The following is a 24,982-nucleotide window of genomic DNA, read 5'->3' on the forward strand; positions in this document are numbered from 1 at the left end:
AGGAGTTCTCACTGCCACAATTTCCACAGCTGAGCCCACAGCAGTGCAAAAGTCCTTCTTTCCACGTGTTTTTTCCTAGTTCCCAGGTGAGAAATAAATACGATGGCCCAGATTCTGTGTCCATTCTGTTGTTTGTGCTTCAAACAGCCTCTTATAATAGCTGTGGCATTGCTTTTTTCAGTGCACTGGTCTGTATTCCCTTGCCACATGAATAGTTCTTTTTTTTTTATCCGTATTTGCTGTACGAGTTAGTCTTTACATCATGATTTCTGCATTTTCATGTAGTTCTTCTGAACTGTGTCTGATGATGTGCTATCCCATGGAAGACCCCAAAATAATCAAATAGATGATGAAATAAAATAACCTTAATTCTCCCCTCCTGGGGAGAATAACAATTTGAATAACAATTAACAGAACAAGTAAAGTATTATATGAGTGCTGTAGGCACAAGTTGTTACAGCTGTTAATATACCTTCTGAAAGAGTCATTGACACATGGTTAAAGTGTGCTTGCTGAGACCCTTTGTGAGCTCAAAGATCATTGAGTTACATTTGTGTGAGAAAGATCTTTTGATTTTTCTTCCTTAATTTTTTTAAACTTCTTTTTTTTTCTTCTACAAAATCATGCTTTTCTGACATTAAATATCCTCATGGTATTTTTGATATCCTATACAAGGGAATCTGGCCAGTCTTTGATAATTTGTCTCAATAAACATAAATTCATAAATGGATCACAGATGTGTAATAAAGAGATAGCAGTGAATTATTAACTAGTGTGGTTATAGACAGTTGAGTTTTACAGTCACAATGCTCATTTTACCCTGTGTACAGATATATCTGTGAGGTTTAAACAGTTAAAAAATACTTCATGTGCATTTTGATATAATATTGTTGTGAGAAGTTAAGTTCACCTCAGTGTAACGCCTGCCTCAGCACTTTCCGCACCTTCATTAACAAAACTTGCCCTCAGTTCCTGACAGATACAATGACAGATCCAGACAGAGGAGTGGAAATAGCCCAAACTTCAGAAAAGCCTTAGTCAAAAGGAAAAAAAAAGGAAACCTGTTTCATGAAGGAGAGTCCACCAGGAATGAACCTTACTTGTCTGTATGTGCTTTTGGGTGACCTGAGTAGTTCCCTTCCCACAGCTTTTCGTTAAAGCTAAGATGTTACAGGTCTTACGTGAAGCTATTATCTAAGTGAATGTGGAAATAAATCGTAACAAGCTTTCATAAACCAAAGAAGTGTAAGTCATCATGAACATCAGGGAATCAAAAAAGCCCAATCTTTTTCCTAGAAAAGTCCAGGGAAACTGGATTTTTGCAAAGGAGCAGGAGCAACTATGTAGGTCTGCTACAGACATTTTTCAAAAGTGCAACTGGCAATTAGGTATTTAGAAATATCTTGAATAAGGAAAATTTTCCTGCATAGAAATAAGAGACAGTCACTGACAGTCTCTACAAAACCAACAAGTTTCTTCTAAGTATGTTTTTCAGTGTTTTGTTTGTATGGTTCTTTTTGCAGGTGTTGCTGCTTTGGATTCCAGCATTTCTGGGAAGATTGGTTTGCGAGCAGTCGTGTATTACTTCTGCACTACAGTCATTGCTGTAACACTAGGTACTCTGTGATTAACTTTTGAAGTCCTCAGAATTGCCAAATTACAAGTAGACTGTACTAATTTCCCGAGACAGGATGGGTAGAAGAGGTAGGAATGACAGCAAACACCTTGACATACTTGTAGCCAGATGCAGGATGAAGTTAGTCCTGCTGTTCACAGCTGAGCTGTTTTCACATCCAATATGAATCCACAAGCAATTTTGCCGTACATTTCAGCTCAGGGAATATTAGAAACTGTCTGCTTAGGTAAACAGCGACCAGCGGTGTGAAAGACGAATGGTCATCAAAGGCCAGCCTTAACTACAAAATGGATTTCCTCAAAGTGATAGATTGTCGCTGATTCTCAGATGCAAGAATGTATAATAAGTCTCACCTGAAAGAATGACAGAAACTATTGTTTTCCTTATCATATCATATCCTTTCTTAAAGATTTTTGTCCCCTCTGTCACTGCCAGGCTCCACTCCTACTTCTCTGAAGTCCACTCCTCCTCTTGCAAGAAGTTCATCCCCTAAAAGCAACCCTGAAATCTTCCGTATTTGCAAAAACAAACATATTTGGCCTGCCTTCTTAAATAAGAAATAAAATTAAACCCTCCTCTGTCAGCTGCCTTGTAGTTTGTGGCTTATCTTTGTATTTTATTGAGTCTGAGTGAATACTGTGCCTAGATATTAGTCACTGGAAAGAAACTTGTATTTATTTGAAGGACAAAATGTACGTTGTGTGTAGTCTACTTGTAAAGCAAAGCAGTATTTAACAGTAGAAGAAGAAACATACAGAAGTATAAGGCCAGATTAATTGCTGGAGGCTGCATCATTAAGAATAATATGTCACTGCGATTACACTGTTTAGACTATCTCATCTGTCTGGGAATTTTCTGTGAATATGTAGTGAGGAAATCAAAGATTACATTAACATGTATCTAACTTTGAGACTGTCCCTACCCTGAGAAACCGGTTAAACCAGACAATCTCCAGAGGTCCCTGCTATTCTAAGTTATTCTATGATACTGTGACATTACTCGTTTCATTGGGCAGAGCTACACAAATTCAGTTCTGCTTTTATTCACAGCTGTCACTGTGAAGAAGACTTGTTCCTGGCTGGTTGAAATGATCCCTCTCTCAGTTTAGAAGTTTCACTTGCTTTAGGTTTGTTTGGGTGTGATAGAGAAAAATATTTTTTAAATATGTACATTTGGAAAAGCCTAGTATTTCATATAATAGTAAAAACGCATAAAATGAAGCTGCTAAAGTAAATGGAAAATTTCTCATGCATTTCAGTATTCACAAGGTCAAACCTAGTATTCGTTACTTTTTTTTGTTTGTTTCAGTCTGTATCTGAAGCCTTTCTCTTGTGTTACTTTATTGCTAACTAACTTTACCAAAACATCCTTTTGTACTTTGGGGTCACAGGACAAAGCACTTGTATTCATTTCTGAAAACTAGTTAGTAACAAGAAGAGCTGCATAAGAGAAAAGGTAAATACCAATTCAAAGTATCACCATGCAAAAGTTGCAGAACACTTCATCTGAAGCCCAGCTGAAGTAATTTACCTTCTTGGTGAGCAGTAGTGATTTAGTAGTGTACATACGAAACCACAGCCAGCGTGGCCAAGTCCAGTGGCAAGGCCACAAGTAGCTCCTGAGTTGGGGGAAGCCACACATTTAAGGACACCACCTTAAACTTCCCTTTCCTGAACAGCCATGTGCAAGCACCCAGGGGAAAGCGTTTGGTGAGTTTAGCTCACAAAGACTTTAGATACACAAGAGATGCTGAGACAGGATGCACCAGTGCCTCTGCTTGCACTGAGCTCTTCTTCTGGTTGTTCTTCTGCAGGGATTGTCTTAGTTATCACCATTAAACCCGGAGTGACTCAAAAAGCACATGAGATTGACAGAGTGGGCAGTACCCCAGAAGTCAGTACTGTTGATGCCATGCTGGATCTGATCAGGTGACGTTTTCTTTTCCAGTTTCCATACTCTTGTTGCAGAAGTCCAAGCAAATAAAAATAAAGTTGTGGTGTGTAATACAATAAAAATGCTTTCTAAAGTTGTTTGGATGAATAAGGAGAGAATAACTTGCATTTCAACAGATTAGACATTTTAGAGTATATTCAAAGCATTTTCTTAAAATTTCTCTTTACATGATAGACTTTTGTTAATAAACCAATGACAACAAAAATTCCCTCCTTTGCAGAAATTGATATGGAACATATACCTATTATGAAGAAAATATCCAGAAAGGATTGAATGGCTGGCAGGTTACTGTCTGGCAGCTTCTGTCATCCTGCGCCAACAACCAGCTGAATTTGCAGTGTTATGTTTCCCCTCCTCAGGGGAGGACACAGAGTAACAGACACAGTGTGTGAAGCTTTCTTAGGGCTGCACAGTCAACAAGTTTGCTGTATCACCAGAATTTAAGGCAACCTTATCATGAGTCTTTCCCCATCAGCTTCCTGGAAAATGTTAGACACTTGAAGTGATTATAAGGGGGAAGCTCCTAGAAAAGACTGCAGAAGGCCTGAGCAGGTTTTCAGAGTTAATGTGATTAAGGAATTAGAAAAAAATCACAAAAAAAAGGGCTAAGTAGTTCCTTCAAAAATGTTTCTCTGGATTTTCTTTCCTTCAGTTGCAGTTAGTCTCTATTCTGTATCAGTACTCCTGCCCACTATTTCCTTTTTGTAGAATTTTTACTTAATCTGTCATGTAAGAATCAACTGCTATATATCTAAAATTGGCTTTTGCAGCATTTTCTGTTTCAGGAAATGTGACTGACGTTTGCAGATGCAACTCCAAATACACATTTCTTTGACATTTGTATAATATGCACACGCATATATATATATATCTGCCTTGAAAAAAGTAAACATCATATTTAATAGCAAATGTTTGCTGTCATCTGGGGCATCTCTGCCCTAGCACAGGTCAAGGTAGAGACCTTTTGGAGAATGATTCAGTTTTTCTCAGGTTTGTATGTGAGATAATTAACAGGCCTCAACCCCAAAGCCCTGTGTTCAATAATCCACAGCTCTTTCCAGCCTCTGTCCCCTGCTGCCTGTGCATAACCGGAATGGCAACTTCTCTTGGATGGCTCATCTCATGGGCATTTGCCCAAGAATCAGTGAGGGGAACTGTGCAACCAGCTGCATTATAAAACCTAATGCAGTCTGTTACCAGTAACTTCTGCATGTCATTTCCATACATAGTCACAGAGCTGGTGTAATGCCACGCACAAAAAAAAAGTCTTCTTATAGTAGGGTGAGGTATGAATTGTCATTCAGAGTAGTTTGGGGTTTTGCTACAGTTTATAGCTCAACTTCTTGTAAGCAAATTTAAGACTGTAGATTAGGAGTTTGAAATCTGAAATTCTCTTTTGAAGGAATTATAGTTACTTTTCCTACTTATTTATATTTATCAGGTTTAAGAACCAAATCCAGATAAAGATTGTAAAGATTAAGGAAAATCCCAGGCTTATACAAACTACACTTGCCTTTGAAGAAATTTTGCTTTAAAAACTTGAAAAATAAGGGCAGAAGATTGTGAAATATCTCAAGGGAGATAAAGACTTCCACTTCAGTATAGAAACTGGCTTTTTTCTGCACTGGACTGGATATTTAATAAATAACTAACACTTTTTCCTGCAGTGGTTTGAATCTGAAATTGGCAGTTGACGTGGAGGCACACAGCTCAATTGCACTGCTTTTGATCTAATTTCCTGGTGTTTCAGGGTACAAAAATAGTTCTTGACCCTCAAAAAAAATGCGGGAATCTTCCATCAGCCAAGATTAATTTTTTAATTCAAAACAACAGTTGAGCACACCAAATATCTGATTCTTCCAGCACAGTGTTTGTACAGTTTTTTTCTGCCTGTGTTTGACAAATCCTATAAAAATGCTGTGATCTGTATTCCTCATACAAATGGTGGAGATGATGCAGCAGGGGAAAAAAACTGTTTATAGTAGATTAACAATAGAAGTGTCAAATGCTGAAAAATAAGTCCAAAAATTCAACAGCGGGAAAACAGTCAACTGATCATTGGGCGTTCTGAACCCTTAATTTCTTTGGGCTTGGTATCTGATGGTGTTAAATACACTGCTTTCTACATAAAGGAACATGACCTGATTTATTTTTCAAGCAGCAGATTTTATCATTTCATTTATATAAACAAATCTTTCTTACTATATATATATATACACATATATACTATAATGCTGAAATGCCTCTACTTTTTGTAACAGGAATATGTTCCCCGAAAACCTTATCCAGGCCTGTTTTCAACAGGTAAGTTCGAACATTTCTCTTTGCTAATGTAGATTTTATTGTTAATTACAAATTATGCTTCTTTTATGTCCCCACAAACTATGTTAGGTAAGAATTATTTCTGCGAAATCCAGGAGTATCTTAATCTCCCATAAAAATACCTTTTTTTAAGGCATCTTGGTTTCCTTTCCATTATATAAACACTCTGTTATCAGCTATTAAGTCCTTGATCATCCCTTGCAAAAAGTCAACATTTAGGAGCTTGGAGCAGAAACTGAGCAGCGCATGAGAGAAGATTTTTCCTTTTGGGACAGGCAGAGTTAAAAGAACCACATCATGAGGATCTATTTCCATGTTCTTAAAAACCCTCAGCATGTGATGAAATGCATAACTTAGCCCTCACCCTGATGTGTCTCAAATCAAATGTCCATTGCCACACCTGAAGATGATCCATCTTCAGCAAGAGGCTGCCAATTGGCAGTGTCTACTTGAGACGTCTTTCAGAAAAAGTGAGATTTGCAAGATGAAGGAGGAAACTGCAGTCTACATCCCTGATTGACTTCAGATTCAGTCATCTTTATCTTAAATATGTTAACTGGTTTTTGTTATGCTCTCTGCCTCCTTTTTGTCATTCCCCAGTAGCTATGTACCAATTTATCTGAGGTTCGTGTGTGAGGTAGTTAACCTTTCCCAGGAGATTACACTAACAGTCCTGCTGTGTACAGCACTGAATGTGTTTCCCGTTTACAAAACTTCATGGAGGTTTTCTTGTATGTTAATTACTATTACCTGACATTAAGGAGAGAGATGGATTCTTTTAAGGATCCTCAGCAGAATGACAGCACTAAATCATAATTATAATTAAAGTTTTATTTTCTTAATGGGATATTATGTTTAGTATAGAACAGATTTTATAATCTAATCAATCTAATTATAATCTAATTAATCTCTATAATCTAATCTAATTATTATTTATAATCTATTTAATTTTATCACAGGATTTCTATAAGCAGAATCAGTGCAGCACAATTTTATAATAGTATCACTTGGTTTATGGTTTCTAATCACCGGGACCCCCTGCAGGTTGGGTCAAATCATAATACTTGATTTGCTGTATGGACATAACAATCATGATCTAGATTCAAGAAACATATAAAAGAATACAAATCGCTGCCTCAGTCCTCAGAGGAAGCAGACAATGGTGGAAGCATCCGTGGCCACTGGGAGGGTCCCAGTCTCACTGTCCAACAGCAGCATCTTTCATCCAAATTTCCCACTTAGGACTTGTAACTGCTTGATTGGACAGCACTCTGGGTGATGCTATGCTTCCCTCTTCTGTGGTGGGGACATCAGAAGCACGTGGCTGGCCAGGTGCTTGGGACCTCTGGATCTGTAAGGGGGGAACTAGTCAGCCTGGTGCCCAAGAACCTTGAGGCTGGTAGGGAGGGGAAGAAGAAGTTTGGTTCATCTACTTAGTGCACAGGACCTTCAGGGCCTGATAGTGAGGGGAAAGGGAAATAATAAGTGACCAGCTTGGCCGCGGAGAATGGCTCTTTGCCTTACATAATGGCATTAGTTATGCTAACCATGTTACCGGGGTCTGGTTGTATCAGGTACATCTGCTCTACAGACCTCTCCTGCGGTTGCTGTCAGCAATTCTACCCAGATTGTTTGTCCCAGCAGAAGGTCCCCATGCCATTCTCAGTAGCTGTATCCTATCCCCACAAGACTGCACCAGGTCCACAGGGCACCTGAGAGCCTGGACAGTAGAATTCATAGCATATGAAGCAAGCATACTTGTTTAATCTGCAGCACCTGAAGTACAGAACTGTGATAGCTCACCTGAATTGGGATATAATGTGTTTGCCTGTGTTTGCCTTTATTTGCTACCTTCAAGTCAGATTGGTTCATTTTTCCCTTATTTTTACTTGGTAAGGGCTATGACTTTACCCATTCTTTAGATTTCTCGTGTTTCTGAATAAGTTCTTCTTTTATTTTCCAGTATAAAACCAAACGTGTAAAAGTTGAAGCTACAACTGGTGTGGTTAAAAACAGTTCCACATTTACAGAAGAACCTGTTACAGCTGCAGAGGTGTGGCCTTTATTGTTGTATTCCTTTATAGTATATGAAGTGGGCAGGAAGAACGTAGAATGAATTTGATTTAGTTGATGTGGTTAGTAATTGAGAAAAGGAAGGAAGTGGTACATAGATTTTAGCAAGGACACAAAACTTAGTAAGTAAATTCTAGAGGTGATTATGAGAATCTTCAGTTAGATTTAAGAGCACCAGAGGACTCCACTGGTAATAAACCAGTCCAAAGATAATAGAGGATGTAAGATAATCCATTCCTATACTCCATTAAATGTATATGCTGATGAATTATCAATTTTCTGAGAAATTAAAGAAAACAGTCACTGTGGAAAGGCTAGATATGTATCAGCACAAGATCTTTGGGCAGCAATGAGATAACTATAGGCACTGCAGGAAGAAGGGAATGGAAAATCGTAATAAATTTTTTTAGTAGAAAGCAAAACAATGGAAGGTATTTGTTAATAGTTTATTATTCTGCAAAGAAAACAGTGAAGTGAGGAAAAGTTTTAACAAGCCTCTGGTTAAAGGTGTGGAAAGCTTATGGCATAGATGGTTTATAAAGCCTAGACTTACAGTGGAGGAGAGGAAGAAAGGAATTGAATATCAACAGAGAACTATGATCAGAACCAAATCAATATGAACTTCCTCCAAATTTGATATCATAGTAATCACAGAATCATCTGGATGGAAGAGACCTTTAAGATCATTGAGTCAAACCGTTCACCCTGCACTGCCAGGGTCCCTAAACCATGTCCCTCAGCACCACATCCACGTCTTAAACACTTCCAGGGACAGGGAGTCCACCAGCTCCCTGGGCAACCTGGTCCAATGCTTAATGACCCTCTGGGTAAAGAAATTTTTCCTGATATTCAACCTAAATTTCCCCTGACACAACTTAAGGCCATTTCCTCTCATTCTGTCATTCGTAACATAGGAGAAGAGACCAACCGCCACCTCACTACAACCTTCTTTCAGGTAGTTGTAGAGAGTGATAAGGTCTCCCCTCAGCCTCCTCTTCTCCAGACAAAACAATCCCACTTCCCTCAGCCGCTCTTCAGAAGGTAATTTCTCTAAACCCTTCACGAGTTTCATTGCCCTTCTCTGAACCTGCTCCAGCATCTCAACTTGCTTCTTGAACTGAGAGGCCCAAAACTAAACACAGTACTCAAGGTGTGGCCTCACCAGTGCCGAGCACAGGGGGACAATCACTTCCCTGCTCCTCCTGGCCACACTATTGCTGATACAAGCCAGGATGCCCTTGGCCTTCTTGGCCACCTGGGCACACTGCTGCCTCATATTCACCCAGCTGTCAACCAGCACCCCCAGGTCCTTTTCCACTGGGCAGCTTTCCAGCCACTCCTCCCCAAGCCTGGAGCATTGCAGAGGTTTGTTATGGCCCAAGTGCAGGACCTGGCACTTGGCCTTGTTGAACCTCATGCTATTGGCCTTGTCTCATCAACGCAGCTGGTCCAGTTCCCTCTGTAGAGCCTCCCAATCTTCAAGCAGATCAACACACCCTCCCAAGTTGGTATCACCTGCAAACTTACTGAGGCTGCACTCAATCCTCTCATCCATATCATTGATAAAGATGTTAAAAAGAACAAGGAGTTCTGGGGAACACCGCTGGTGACCAGCTGCCAGCTGGATTGAACTCCATTCACCACCACTCTCTGGGCCCGGTCTTCCAGTCAGTATTTTATCCAACAGAGAGAACACTCATCCAAGCCAGAGGCAGCCAGTTTCTCCAGGAGAATGCTGTTGGAAAAGACATGCATTAGATCCTGAAGCAGGATGGAGTAGTGAACAATTGCACCTTGTCCTTCATATGTTCATACTGCACAAACACACAGGAATGTGTGAATACCTGCCTATTTAGTAGGATTTTTATATTATGTGCATCCGGTTATTATAAATTATGCAATTTTACTGATTTTAGCTGAACAATAGATTTTAAACTTGGGGCAAAACTGGATACTGTTGTCTGGGTTCTCATGCAATGGACTACGTATCTTAAATCGAGACAGAAACACTCAAGTTGCTCAGAAATAACCACAAGGATTCAACATCCGCTGTGTTTTGTTCTTCACAATATGGAGTAAGTCTTGAGTGTACACCAGAGGCATGACTGCAAATACCTAGACCTTGCTATACTTTGTCTCAGAAGTCTATAGAAAGGGCAACATAAATTAAGAGATGCTTTATCCGCTGCTAGGTTTTGGTCAGATCCTTGCATAGCTTTAAAATACAAAGCTTTCAAAAACAATTTAGTTCTACCTTCATTCCTGAACATGACTGCTTGGCACTGCCAGAAAGGGAATAGAGTTGGTGGGGAAGAACTCTCTGTCGAAGAAAGATCTAAATGCATTTTCATTTTATGACTCTTTAAAGTAATTCCAGTGTTTTCAGGTAGTAACTTTTTCCTCTTGAATCTAAACTATAGAACAAAACCCAAGAATACAAAACCGTGGGCGTGTATTCCGACGGCATCAATGTGCTGGGGTTGATCGTCTTTTGTCTTGTTTTTGGACTGGTTATTGGGAAAATGGGACAGAAAGGACAAGTGCTGATGGATTTTTTCGATGCACTGAATGAAGCTACAATGCGAATAGTTCAGATAATTATGTGGTAAGTCCAAGGACATACTGGCCTTTTCTAACAACTTCTTTAAGTGGGTTTTGTCATTGAAGAGGTAGGAGCAGACTTGTACTTCATGTTTGCTTTTGTATGGTGCTTTACAACAAACAACTTTGAAAAAAAGGCTGGTAAAAAGTTTGCTTTCTGCAGAATTTGATCCTTTTGAGGAGACTGGAGCGAGGGCTTCTGCTTACTGTATACTAAAAAACCAGTCCTATTGGTGCACAAAAAACCTGAGTTTTTCAGACATTCTTGCTAGAGGTTTATGTCAAACCGGTACAACTGCACCAGTGATTTGAGGACTGTAGAAGCATTACAACTCACATGCCCTCCACAGTCATGAACGCTATTCCCTGATAGCCATTATGGTCAAAGAATAGCTGTCCTTGGAGCTAAGTTCCTTTAGAAATATAAATAAATATACAAGTCACTGCACAAGGCAATATCCAAAATGGGATGCAAAATACAACTTAGCATCATTTAGCTTCTGCTAATAGGTTTCATTTCTGCTAATGAGGCAACATTCACAACAAATTCTCTTGCAGTATTCTCAGACAGGGAAAACAATTTTTAAATGTAGCAACTCCTCTGATAGCTTTTGACCATGCAAATTACAATTACAGGATCAGAACTGTAAGCACGCACAGTTGTTTCCAGAGTTTGATCCTACATGTGGAGAGCCTTGTGCCATTTACTACAATATTCTCATATCCACACATTTCACACAAACAGTAGCTTATCAGATCTGTCCTTCCACGGATTTTTCTTCCATCCCAACACACTGAGATGTCTGTAAAACAGTAAACACATCCACAGTATAGTTGCACATTTCTTGCTCCCTTTAAAGAAAAGTAAATTAGTTTCTGCAACTTGTCCTGTGCTGGGCAGCTGGTTCAGTCCTCAGCTGAGTTACAGCCCTATGAAATAGGCTGCCTCACTCTGCAGCAAATTACCACTAATGAGACCTGAGAGTTGGCACATGACGCAAATATAGGATCCTACCCATAAGCTGACTACCCATTGTCTTGCGTGTACCTGAAACTGTGCCTACAGGCTCCTTGTGTTTCTACAGAGGAGGGAGCTGTGGTCTTGAGTAAGGTAAAGTCTGATGCTGGCAGAGTGAGGAATTAGTTCTGCTCTCACCAAGTTCAGGGCTCAGAAGAAACTATGAGTCCCTGCTTTGCGTAAGGACAAGGTATTATTTTATGTGTGAGATAACACATATAATATACTTTTTATAAATTGTATTTTTAAACAGATACATTTTATATATTCACAAATCAATTTGTGCTACTCAAAGCTTTGAAGTTGCAACTTGTCTCTGTGACAGCCTGTTCACTGGTACCAAAAGGAATGCGGTGGAGCCGTTACTAGCCTAAGTCCTGATTTTTACACTGAGTTTTCCGTAGGCAGTAGCCCATGCAGCTGTTCATGTCTGTAAGGCATGGCCTTGTGTAAGTTTACTGGAGGATGGAGATCCTTCCATCAAACAACACACTGAAGACTGCACTATCCCAGCATACTAAAATCACTCTTACTCTGTGCAGGTGACCCACACACAGCCCCCACTGCTGCAAGGCAGCTGCTGTAAGCACAGGAGACCTTTCCCATCTGTGTGTGATTGCAGAAAGCATAGATTGGTCTCAGCCCTGCAAAATTCCACCTCCAAGTACCCTTGTGGCTTTGCATAAACGTGTGTTACTGTAGGGTGAAGCCCCCTCCCCTTCCCAACTTCTGTGTATTCTGTGACACCAGGTCATACAGTACTTGTTAGACTATTCATAGAGTTATTTTTACTCTGATTTTCTGATCTTTTTTCATCACCTCTTGTGGTCTTGCTGCAAGTGAATAAAGTCAGTTGTATATTAGAATATTAAAATAAACTTCAGTTATGTAATATAATGTAAAAAAAAATCTTCCAACTCTTGTAAAAAGTTGTACCATGCAATAAATTATTCCTTTGTGAGCACGCATGATTTCTGAGAGTGCATTTTTAATTGATTTATTTTTGTTTTCCAGGTATATGCCAATTGGTATTGTGTTTTTAATTGCTGGGAAGATAATAGAAGTTGAAGACTGGGAAATCTTTCGTAAACTGGGTCTTTACATGGCTACGGTAGTAAGTGGGTATGTAATTTCTGAAATCAAATGTATGCAGTTTTTAGAACTCAGTTGATTATAGCCCAGTTATCCACAACACTCGGCCTCTTCTAGGTCGGAGATTAAAATTCTTGTCAGTGAAAATTCTGTGAGGATGTGTGAGGATGTTTTGAATGCACATTTTGCTCAATGATGTTTTGTTTTAAAAGGTCACTGCCTTGAATTCTACCAAAAAAAAAAAAAAAACAAAGGCTGCTCTTGTATTCATTATTTTATTTTCTTGCCTTGGTGCTCAGTTATTGTATTTTTGAGAGTAGTAATGCTTCTGTTAGACACTAGAAGGAGTTGGAAAAGGGTGAGATTATGAATTATGGCTTATTGGTTGTTGCCAGCCTATTGAAAATGTATGAATGAATGGATTAAGTTAGGAACCTCTGTGGGTCCAAGGTATATCAGTGTAGGTCCAGCTGCATTGCCCAATACAAATGGGCAGTAAATGTGGTGCACAGTAAGTGATGCCAATGAGGAAACTGATTCCTTCCCGCCTCGGTGCAGAACAGGCAGCTGACATTGAGAGAAGACCTGAGAATTTCACTCTTTGTTAGTTATTCCGTCAAAGCAAAGATAGCTGGTGAATACGCAAAAGCCGCAGTTGCTAATCTGAATAAGTTAGTCAGCATCAAAACATTTTTTCTGTTCTTTTTCTGGACCTTGGCTGTATAGAACAGTCTGGGGTGGAGGAGCTTACACCTGCACAATGGGGAACGTTGTGGATGTGGACCCTTAGAAGGGGCAACTTAACTGCTCCAAGTGATACAGGTTATAATACTAGATCATTATATATCTCTGAAGATTATTCTACAAAGAACCCTTTTGACAGATAAATGGGTATTAGAGTCCCAATAAGTTAAATGCATTTAAATTTCTATTTCCAGTTCAGTGAAGCATATCTTCTAGGCTGTCTTGGTTCATTGCCTTAGCATCCACTCCTATAATTCCTTCAGTACACTAGGGATTTATTCGTGTTTTGTCTAGATGCTAGATCTAAAATTGTTCAAGAGCATCCTTCCCCCCATTTTGTGCATATGCATACTATTCTTCAAACATCATTCACATGCTTTCTGACAACTAAGCAGAGAAAAGAGTAGTGAATTAGTCTTAAACGCAAACTTCTCCATAAATAGTCAAGAAGGATCTCTTTTTTCTTTTTTTTTTTTGCATTAGTCTTTGCTAGGTAACCATATTTATTTCAAAGTTGTTTTGTTTTATGCATAAGCCAGTATGTTTGGACTAGCTGTTCAAACATAATTTGAGATATAATGACTTTATAAGTAAAAATTACAGCTCCAGAAATAGCACTGAATCATTAATTCTTCAAAACGTTACAAAAATGAGTGCAGGTTATGCTGTCTAATGCATAATGCAGGAGAGCTTGTGAGTTTCTATTTAGACTTGGAAAGGAAATAAAATTTTTACAGGATGCGAAAGTTGATGTTTACCAAAAAACTAATTATAAGACCATCACCACAAATTAGAATTCATTTGTAGAATGACACAGTATCATTTCTGCAGGTTTTCTTTGTTATTACCTCCAATTATCTCAGAGGAGTAATATGTTGGATGGGTTATTGCTACCCTTTGATTTAAGTTTTAGATCAGATAGCAAGTTTTATTTTTCGATCTGATAGCAAGTTTTATGACTGTTTGCCTAGTAATGGTTACAATTTGTGCTGTGACAGGTTGTATCTTCCTTAACATGTGTGTGAAGGAACAGTGCCTTCTCCAGAGTACTTAGATTCCAAAGTAAACTACCACCACACCTAGTCTCCCATTTAGCTGGTAACCATGGGGTTGACAGGCTCAATAATTTTAAGTACAGATGACAAAAGACTGGATACAGTAAGGGTGCCCACCTTCACATCGTTAGAGAGACAGAGTCTCTGTTCCGCTGAACTGCCTTGCACGTGCCACAATTTTCCCTGATGGGTGCTAGGGTAGATCTCTGCAGCATTTCTGTCCCTTATGGGCTGGCCTACAGCAGGTAATGCTCAAGGTATTGTGGAGAAGGGCTAATAGCAGCACATTCTGCGCAAAACTGTCCATCAGAGAGAGCATGTTGTAATCAGATCATGGGAGCAAAGATGATAATGTACACACAAGGCTGTAGGGTGCAGGGGGAAAGTGATTGTTCTACATTTTCCAGTCTTCCATATCTCCAGTCTTTTTCTCACCTCCTGACAAACAGGTGAAGTTGTGCTCACTTTTTGTTTTGGTTTCTTAAGCACTGCTTTCCCACCATCTCTTTGCTTTTCATCCTTCTTTGCTTGACCTTGTCTGTTTGCAGTGTGTTCTGTTCATCAGTGTCTTCTGTAATGGTCTATCATCTTACCTTGTAGCTTGATACTGAGAATTAAAGGTTATTTTAAACATATTTCTTGTGTTCCTATCAAGAAAAATATGCAAGAGCTTGACATTTGGTGTGTCTGATTCTCCTATTCCTTCAACTTCCCTCTTCATCTCACCTTCTATCTCACCTTCTTCCCAGCTTTATTACTTATAACCTTTCACATTCTCAGCCATACCAACTCTCACCCACCATTGTCTGCAACACATCACAGTCTTTATGTCCCATTCAGGTCACCATGAGGGAACACAGTTCCTCCAGTGCCTCTGCCCAAATTGTACACTAAATATCTTCAGCCTCTCACTTCTAATGGTTGCAGTGTGAGGATAAGGACATGTTAGCATTCACAGAGGAGGAAAATCAAAGTAGGAGGCATAATTCAAATGCCAGAGGACTCACAACTTGAGATGGGGAAAAAACAACAACAACAAAAAAGCTGCAGCCAGCAGACTCTCTCTTGCCTGTGCCTTTTTCTCTTCTGAAAGCCACAAGGCAGCTGCATCTCTGGACTCTAAAAGGTGTGTCAGTTTGGGATTCTGAGGGACAAGATTTATCCTATCTTAAAATTGAATGCTATTATAATTTCTCTTTTCAATTGCTGGTCATTGTTTTTGGTCTAAAAAATTTCTGCTCTTTGCTGTGAGTTGCATTTCATGCATGAAAATCAGTAGTAGCAAAGCAGATATGAACAAATACTTTATTTCGGATAATAGCATGTTCACATGTTCACTAAAAAAACTGCGGATCTGAATTTTTCAAAATAGGTATTTAGAAGTCAGTGTGCTTCTAGATGTAGACATACTTGAAATGTTTTCTCTCCTCAACATCTTGCCGGAATACTCAACACCCGTACCATTCTTGCTGCTTTCTATATGTTCTGCAAAATTCAACTTGTTCTCAGACACTATTGTAAAAATTATTAGCTTTCTTTCTAGAGTTCTTTACAAAATTTTATCAATATGTATTATGTGCAGTTATTTACATTCCACTAAATCTATGAATTTTTGTTCACATACAGAATGAAAGCTTCAATACCTGCTGCTTTTAAAAAGATTTTTTTTTCCCAAGGAAACAAATAGTTAGGTTTTATGGGTGATTTTTGATGCTGTTTTGGATCTCTGTACTGTGGCTACTACTCTCTTAATCACCATGATTTATCGCTTTCTTTATCAGCTGTTCTGAAATCATAAAGCACTATTACAACACAGTAACATTCACAAGGACATCTTGTGAGAACAGAATAAAAATCCCAGGGTCATACATGACATCAAATCTGGGCTTTTTGTTTCCAGGCAGTGATAATTTCTTTTCACGAGACGCTGATGTTGGTGTAATTGCTTGCAACCTTGGAACACGGGAAATGTTTCATAGACCCTTCACATATATCTCATTTCAAATATACTCACATCAGGCTGCATCCCTCTGATGTTAATGCCCACAAAGCTCTGCATTCATATGTGTTCAGGATTAATGCACAGTGTTGAAAATTAATGCACAAGTTTGAAGATTAGTTTGTCCCTAAGGCCCACCCAAATATCCAGGCAGATACACAGAGGACAATTAGATCTTTGCATATCAACATACTTCATTTTAAAAATTAATTTCAAAAGACAGTATTTCAGCATTTTACAACATTAAAGATGATGAGACTACATATATCTCATTTGTAGAGGCTGAAATACCTCACTACATTTTCATTGTAGACCTAAGCTTGCATAGTTTTCCACAAACTAAGTGTGGATTTTTTCATAGGATCACGTCTGAAGTTTCTGCAGAAAGATGTGGACTTCGTCTGTCCCTGACTGGCAACCACATTTATCTTTAATTCCAAAATGTGTTCTATAATAAACGAAATAAAGTTAGAAAAATCATTTGGTTTGTTTTTCTGTTGTGTCTCTAGTCCATATTGTAAAGATTTGGCGGGAGGGTAAAGTGGTTTAGCGTTATTTCAAATAACCCTCTGCATATCAGTTTAAATATTATTTATTACTTTAGTTTTCTCATCTTCATCAGTTTAAAATTATTTCCAGTATATTAGTTAATTCTTCTTCTATTTTGGAAAGAGAGACAAATCATGATCTCTCCCTTCCAAAAGAAAATTTAGAACAGCATTAGTCTGCATTTTTTTTTAATATGGCATACTCTCTAAATTTTGAACATAAGTGTCACTGAGGTCACCTTTAGTGTTTTGTAAGAGGACGTGATGACAGAACTAGATACCTATTACCATCTTATTAAAACAAGACAATGAGATGGATCCATTTCTTTAACTAGTCCATTTTATTTTGCAGACTTGCAATCCATTCCATTATAATTCTGCCAGGGATCTACTTAATAATAGTAAGGAAAAATCCTTTACGTTTTGCCATGGGGATGGCTCAGGCACTTCTGACAGCCCTCATGATTTCTTCCAGGTAAATAAAATGAACATTTATTTTCTGTAACGTTCTTAGTAGTAATTGCGTTGTTTGTGCTCTGATTTTATTGCTACTCTGTGCTCTGATTTTATTGCTGCTTTATTACATACCCTGATTTCACCTGGACAATTCTCAGTCCCCTGGAGATTGAAATATGACTTTCATCATTATTTCTGGAGTACTCAAAGGGACACTATAGATTCTGTTGCCCTTCCACCAAACAAGACTCTGCCCCTCCCAGGAGGAGACAATTCTTTGCCATTTGGTTCATTAGTCACAGACTTGCTAGAGTTTCAGCTGTTGCACTTTCTGTGACTATGTACATCATGATGCTTTTACCATGTAAGTTTGAGGATAACTAAGACTTTGTTATTTCTGCCCATAATCAGAAGAGATGACAAAAGTTACTTTGCTTTTTCATGGTGAAGCCTTCCTGCGTGCCTTAGATCTCTGTCTGAGTCTTAGAGCAGTTCAGGCTCTGATAAAAAGGAAGGGTAAGGGAAATGGTACACTGTTGCCTGTGCTTACTTTACATTTATCTATATGTCAGTTCAGCAACTCTGCCTGTCACCTTCCGCTGTGCGGAGGAAAAAAACTTCGTTGACAAAAGGATTACCAGGTTCGTTCTTCCAGTTGGAGCTACCATCAACATGGACGGCACGGCTCTTTACGAAGCAGTAGCAGCTATATTCATTGCACAGCTGAATGACTTACAACTGGATATTGGCCAAATAGTTACCATTAGGTAAGACTGAAACCATCTCATGCATTTTGTTGAGGTGCATTAACTTTGGATACCCCATGAGAAAGTTGAACTACCATTCACAGCACAGGAAGTAACAGAAATATTGTCACTTCTTGGTCTGAGGCCTTGCGTTTGCAGCCTGATGAAGTGAGATTGTGCCAGGACATGCAGCTGGTAGACAGTGTTGTTCTGCAAATTGCGGTTATTCTTCCACTGCAAACACTTGCACACCCAGCTTGGTCTCTGCCTCTGATCTATGCAGTTTGCTTGTCAGTCATGTGTTACCTGTTATTCTGCATGACCATAACAGTATCTATACATGACTTGTCCCATAAACTTGTCTGCAGACTTTGAGTAGATACTATTCAAGAGGAAAACAGGAACATTTAGGCTTCTTTCTTGCAATGAAATAAGCCTGTCTGTGCCAGAAAACAGAGTTTCTGTGAGCAACATGTATTCTCAGTGACTGTTCTGGGCTTTATTTGGAATTTAGTGTCGCAGCTACAGCAGCCAGCATCGGGGCTGCAGGTGTACCCCAAGCCGGACTTGTCACCATGGTGATTGTGCTGAGCGCCGTCGGTCTGCCTGCTGAAGATGTGACTCTGATCATTGCTGTTGACTGGCTTCTGTAAGTTTAAGGCACCTGATATTTAAATCTTTTTCCTTTTTTTAGTACTTACATAAGTTGTGTGGGAATATGTGGGTCTGAGAAAGAAAGCAACAGAATCATTTAGGACTGTGGCAGGAATTGGACAAAGATCCTTGTTATGACCAGGCTAGGTCAATATAGGTTGAAGGCAGCAGCGGCTTTAATTCTGAGAGATGTTCTACTGCATGGGATGGGAGTGAATAACCTCACATCCAGAGGTGCTATCAAGCTTTAAATAGTGACCACAGCATTAATAAATCATGGGCATAATACTTGCGAAAGGCAAATTTGACAATACCAAGGAGTGCCTCTGGAGTGTCAGCTGCCACTCTATTATGCTAAATTCATACACCATTCATAAAAATCAAATGGAACTTCAAGGGGAACATCTCACCTGATTTCCATAAAGCACAGAATTCGTGCGTTGGTGAAGGAGGCAGAGGAGCACAACATGAACTGAGCAAAACTGGCCCTGGACTCTGCATGCACACACATGGTGGTCTGTGCTGCCAGCTAGGGCCAGTCTTCACTGAGAGTTTTTTAAGGACCCAGCCTCTTGATTAACAAGCACACACATGCAAACTCAGAAAGCAATCCTTATGCCTGATCCAAACCATCTCACCTCAGAGCACTTCTAAACCCCTCTGTCCCACTAAGCAGCTCTTTCTGGAGAGCAGCATTTTCACCGGAAATCTCTGTTCCATTTACATCGAGATGTTTCTCTCCTGCTTTTGCAAAAGCCCAAAGAATCACAGAGTGTATTCTAGAGTTCAGAAGAACATTAGCATTTAGTATTGTCCCATGATTCACTGGGAAAAGGTAATGGGATTCACAAGTTAAGGAGCTTGACTTTAGCTTGTTTGTAATACAGCTTTTTTGTCTCCTGTACTGCAGGAGGTTTATTGCTCAGACGAAGGTCTTGTTCACCTGCAATAACTCAGCTTGGATGATATTCCATCGGTATCAATACAGAGATCTTAATCATATCATAGTCTCCACGTCGTCTTCTTAGGCTCATATTTACACTGAAGATAAATGCATTCCTGTTTGCACCCCACCCTTTCCAATCATTTTTTTGAAGGATTTCTAGCAGCAGCCTATGTATTTCACAGTTACATATATATATATGTGTATGTATGTATTATTTGATTGTACAACTCAGTTTTGCAAGCTGTAGTGATAACTGCTAGTCTCCAGAAAACCAGGGCTCTTGAATGGATCCAGGAATCAATTTGATTTCTGTATAATAGCTCTAAACAAAACAGCTCTAACCGCAGGCACATTCTCCCCATCAGCTATCTGCAACAGAGTCTTGGTGTGCTCCACAATCATTTAATTTTCTCCAGCTCTCTTCCCAGTGGGCATTTAGTTTTGTTAAGGATGGTGAAGATCTGTACAAACCACTGGCTGAAGAAGAGCCTAAGAACAGAACAAACACACATTGGTACTTTTCTAGAAGTACCCTCCTAGCCTCCTGCACATTGTAGTTCACAGAGTTCCTGAGCTAAAAGTGGTTTTTTTAATCTATTTATCAATAGATTTCTTCTTCTTTCATGAATCCCTCATTGCTCTTGGTATCTGTGTAAGTTTTTAGATTTCTGCCAGTCCTGTGGAGAGGAATTCCACAGCCAAACAATGTGTTACATGGGGACAGATTTAATTTTGTTTGTTTTAATCTGTGTTCTAATCGTTTTATGTGATGCTCTCTAATTCTTTCATGGGAGACAGAGAAAGAAAACTGTAATTCCCTACTTTTCATAGTTATCAATATTTTACAGATCTGATCTCCTCTCCACTTTGAAAGTCCGTAATTTGTGTGATTGTTAGGCACAATAAAAGGAAGCTACCTGTTCCACCATAAAACAAAGAATTCAAGCTGTTTCTGGTTCTAATTGAGATATTTTTCAGATTAACTCGCTTTACTGTGTAAAGCAAATTAAAGATTAATTTCATTAATCTTTAGAGATCGTTGCCAATGCATTTGGCACCTCAGCAGATGGAATGCTCATCACAGTGCCACATAGATTATTAGCACTTTCACCTTTCATACTTATTGCCTGAAATACATTATTTTGCAACCTGCTAGTAGTGGCTTATTAACAATCCGCTAGTTAATGCTGAACTTATGAAGATTATATTACGTAGGCTTGAGGAATACTTTCATGTTTTTAATGAAAATATATATTAAAAATTTTTGAGAATAGAAGTATTATGAAAGATGAGTTTCCAGTGCTGCCAGTTTCCTCACTTGTCACACTGATCCTACCAGAATTTTACTTTATCCCTCTCTTTTCCTTTTCCTACCATGTATTTCCTTTCCACATGGAGAACACATGAGCACTTTTTAGCACTGGAGCTCAGCAGTTGTAGTAGAATATATATATATATGAGGCACACCAATTCACAATGCTATTGTTTTTGCAATTCCCTTCTGTTTGTGAATATATCCACCTCAGCATCTCTGCACAGTCAGAGCAACTCGTTCTGCTACAAAGTCCTTGCAGTGCTGTGCAGGTCAGAAGATAAACAGGGAAGCATAACCTTCCACTGTCCCTAACTCACTTCCACGCCAATTTTCAAATTTTGCTATATTGCATGGTTTTGTTGCTTCTCTGCCAAGTAGTGGCAGATTTTTAAGGCTTGCAAGTCACATTTCCATTGGGAGAAAAATCAGCAGTACAGAAGTACCATATTCCTTTAAGAGACTTGCTCTATACAACTTTGTTCTTCAACCCGTTATCAATAAGAAGCTAACAGAAGATAGCCTTTCCCTTTTCCAGGATTTGGGCCTGAATACTGAAGGTACTGGGCTAGGTGCTCCTCTGGGTGAGGAAATGTCTGTTAGAAAGGCAAAAGGCACTTCTGCTGCACCCCACAGTCTCTCCTCCCAACAAAAGCAGTCTCATCACAAAGGGAACCAGCTGTGTAGCATACTTCAGGCCTGAGAAGCAATCCCTACAACATTTTCTAAGGTTGTGCACAGCAGTGTGATTACAGCTCTAACAGACTAGTGATGTAACTCACAGTTTCGCATACCCTGTGGGAAGTAATTTCTTGTGAAAGTAATTCCAGGTTTCTTCAAATACATGTGGGGGAAATTCTATTTCTTGTTCTACCAGGTTTTTTTCTTTTAATTGTAGAATTTCCTACCCTCAATCTGCACTGGGAAAAAAACAGCTCTGCATTTGCTGGAGTAGCTTACTTTTACTATAAAGATTTTCTAGGTGACATACAGAATGGTTTGTCTAACAACATTTCTATTCCATAGGGATCGATTCAGAACAATGGTGAATGTCTTGGGAGATGCTTTTGGTGCAGGGATAGTGGAGAAGCTCTCTAAAAATGAGCTGGAGCAGGCGGACGTCACCTCTGAAGTTGAGGTTGTCAACCCTTTTGCCTCGGAAACAACAGGACCTGATAATGATGAAACAGAGACCAAGAAATCATACATCAATGGAGGCTTTGCTGTAGATAAATCTGACACCATATCCTTCACTCAGACATCTCAGTTCTAAAGTTGGAGGCTTTCAGGTAAAACAGGAGCACGAAAGAACGTGGCCATATGCAATATCTCGAAACGCTTAAAGGATAATTGAAAATTAATTACATCTCATGCATTTGATTTACTACACATTAGACTCCTATTCTGTGTATCAGTTCTGCCCCTCCCTTCTCATCGTCTATCCCAATGATTTGAACTCACCACTTTTAGTCCTTGCTGATAGGTTAAAGAAAAAGACAGTTATAAAATACTTTTTTCTTTCTTTCTTTTTAAGAATACACGCCATTGCTGAGGCTATGAAATGCCTCTTTGGAATCAGCATGCTCATAAATGGGTATCTTAGCTGGGACAGCTAAACATGTTTTACTCAGGAGTAGCACAGCTTTTCACATCTTACTCACATTACAGAGCACCTGTTTGAAATCCCTTTTAACATCCTTGCCTTCTAAACAGATTGCACTGTACTTGTAGCCTACTGAAACTTGATCACCTGCCAAAATATTCATTTCTGCAGCTGAGAGATACCATGTGGATGATTCAGGAAGGAATAGACCAGAAAGGTCTTGTAATTAGTATTTTACTGTGAACAGGGTTTCATTTTTCTTTAACGGTGAAATAATTGGGCATGGAATAATTTCCGATGTTTAATGTAGCTGGGTTTCCCCATGTCCTTCATATGATTACCAGCTGCTGGGCCTTCAGATGGGAAATAAATTGCTGTGAGTTTGCTCTTACAGCATTTGAAGAGCTTTTTTAAAGTGATATGTCACTAATTTAGGTCCACTTTGATAGCTCCTAGCACATTTCCATCGGAAACAAAAATAAGTCCATTTACTGTTGTTCACCTTTGACTCTAACCAAATATTAAAATCAGCCCAAAAATAGGCAGGGGTTATGAAGATGAAAATAGAATCTGTAGCAACACACAATGCAAATTCTAAGCCTTTCCTTCTTGGAATAAAACCAGATATAAAACCAAGAATATAGGAGGCATACCTTTTTCCTAGAAAGAAGCCACTGTCACTAAGCTTTTTACACAGACGGCTTGGTTTTTTGTTCCTTGGTTTAGTTTGCCAGTTGAACGTGCATGTTTATAGCTGCAGTACTACTACAGTGCCAACATGTCAGCTACACTGTATCTTATGAAGCATTTCTGGACCCAAAAAGTCCAGATGTCTTCAGGTGGCTTGCTATAAGATAAGAAGCGCCAAGAACTTCCTCATAATAGATCTCCATTTTCTAAAACATTTTATACAAGATTTCCGTGGTGCAAAAATCACCCTTTCAAGGGAAGAGTTGCTGTAACAAATTTTTTTGCCTTGCACATTAAAGTCACTAGCCATTTTATATGTAAACTGAAATTCACATACATTTCTTTATTTGTAAATAAGTAAATTTATGGTAAACCTAAAATTGCACTCAAATGCCAACAAAAAATCCTTCAAATTCCTGTAGTGTCACATAGTCAATTCAATCCTACACTTTTGTATTTAAGTAAACCAGAAACGTGCCAAAGAGAACTGATTAAGAAAAGAAGAAAATCTTTACTGTAGGTTTTGATAAATTGCACCTTAAATGAACAAGTCAGCGAGACATAATACTGTATTTAAATTGAACATTGTAAACTATATGGAAGTGTTAATCTAAGCATTGGTGTGTTTATACAAAGTAAAGAAAATGTACACGTTAAGTGAATCAGTCTTTTACCTGTGCAGAATATGAGACAGTTTTTATTTATAAGCCTTTGCTTGTGGGAGGAAAAACCCACCGGTTTCCACAACTAGCCTATAATATACACTTTGTCTTCTCATTGCTTTTTTAAGTCACCCTTTTATGATCACCCTGTTAGAAGTCACCCTGTTACGATGTACTGTGAACAGTGTTCCTAATGTGTTCTAAATAAACAGTTTCTCTCTTTACTCTTGTTTTAGCCTACTGTCCTCTCCTCACTGTAGAATATTGTGTTCCTTTGGCTATAGCAAGAAAAACAAAACCAGCTGAATTTAGGATTTATGTTTTAAATAGTGACTCAGCTGTATCTTTGGCAAGAATTATTCTTCTCTTCCAGTAAAATAAATGCTTAAGAGCACAGTGCCGAGACTGCAAGAAGGCCCTCCAGCTGCAGGTGATCTGGGCTCTGCTGTTGAACACACTAAGCAGGAGATTATTTATTACTTACGTGGATCAGATTCAACTAAGAAGGGGTTGATGGTGCTGTTTTGCCATCTATTCACTACCAAGAGACTAAACCATATTCTGAACATAGTGCTAAGTCCGAGAATGCTTTTCCTGACGTAATATTCTGAGTATGTACCTCCTATATAAATGGAAACTTCCCTCATGGGCACTGCATCCTTTTCTCCAAGCCTCCTTGTCTGGAAGCTTTGGTAAGTGGTGGAAGTTCTCCCGTCAGAAAAGCACCTGCAGGTTTTTGCCCTTTACACCACGTTGTAATGTTCCTATAGGGTCTCTGGGGCTGCAGAAGCTATCACAGGGTTGGGCCCTGCATTTAATAGCACGTGTGGCTTTAAGTCACGGAAGACAAGGTCACCTACTTATGCATTCCT

General features: G+C 39.1%; 1 protein-coding gene across 1 annotated transcript; it reads left to right on the forward strand.

Annotated features, from left to right (window-relative positions):
* The first annotated feature begins 1,255 nt into the window (after positions 1–1,255).
* SLC1A1 (solute carrier family 1 (neuronal/epithelial high affinity glutamate transporter, system Xag), member 1) lies at positions 1,256–22,428 on the forward strand. The gene is made up of 11 exons (XM_010135651.1): positions 1,256–1,343; positions 1,524–1,616; positions 3,450–3,564; positions 5,851–5,893; positions 7,875–7,964; positions 10,405–10,589; positions 12,618–12,725; positions 17,394–17,516; positions 18,070–18,264; positions 18,758–18,892; positions 22,182–22,428. The coding sequence occupies exons 1-11, from the start codon at positions 1,256–1,258 to the stop codon at positions 22,426–22,428; spliced, it is 1,422 nt and encodes a 473-aa protein (XP_010133953.1).
* The last annotated feature ends 2,554 nt before the right edge of the window (positions 22,429–24,982 follow it).

Source organism: Buceros rhinoceros, unplaced genomic scaffold (genome assembly GCF_000710305.1).
Source record: "Buceros rhinoceros silvestris isolate BGI_N320 unplaced genomic scaffold, ASM71030v1 scaffold1110, whole genome shotgun sequence".
Classification (NCBI taxonomy): domain Eukaryota; kingdom Metazoa; phylum Chordata; class Aves; order Bucerotiformes; family Bucerotidae; genus Buceros; species Buceros rhinoceros.

Excerpts from the sequence above, each read along its gene's own strand:
- SLC1A1 (XM_010135651.1), top strand. The coding sequence starts at position 1,256 with ATGAACATCAGGGAATCAAAAAAGCCCAATCTTTTTCCTAGAAAAGTC. Across the intron at positions 3,565-5,850 it reads GCCATGCTGGATCTGATCAG|GAATATGTTCCCCGAAAACC; the intron begins GTGACGTTTTCT and ends TTTTTGTAACAG. Across the intron at positions 18,265-18,757 it reads GGCCAAATAGTTACCATTAG|TGTCGCAGCTACAGCAGCCA; the intron begins GTAAGACTGAAA and ends TTTGGAATTTAG.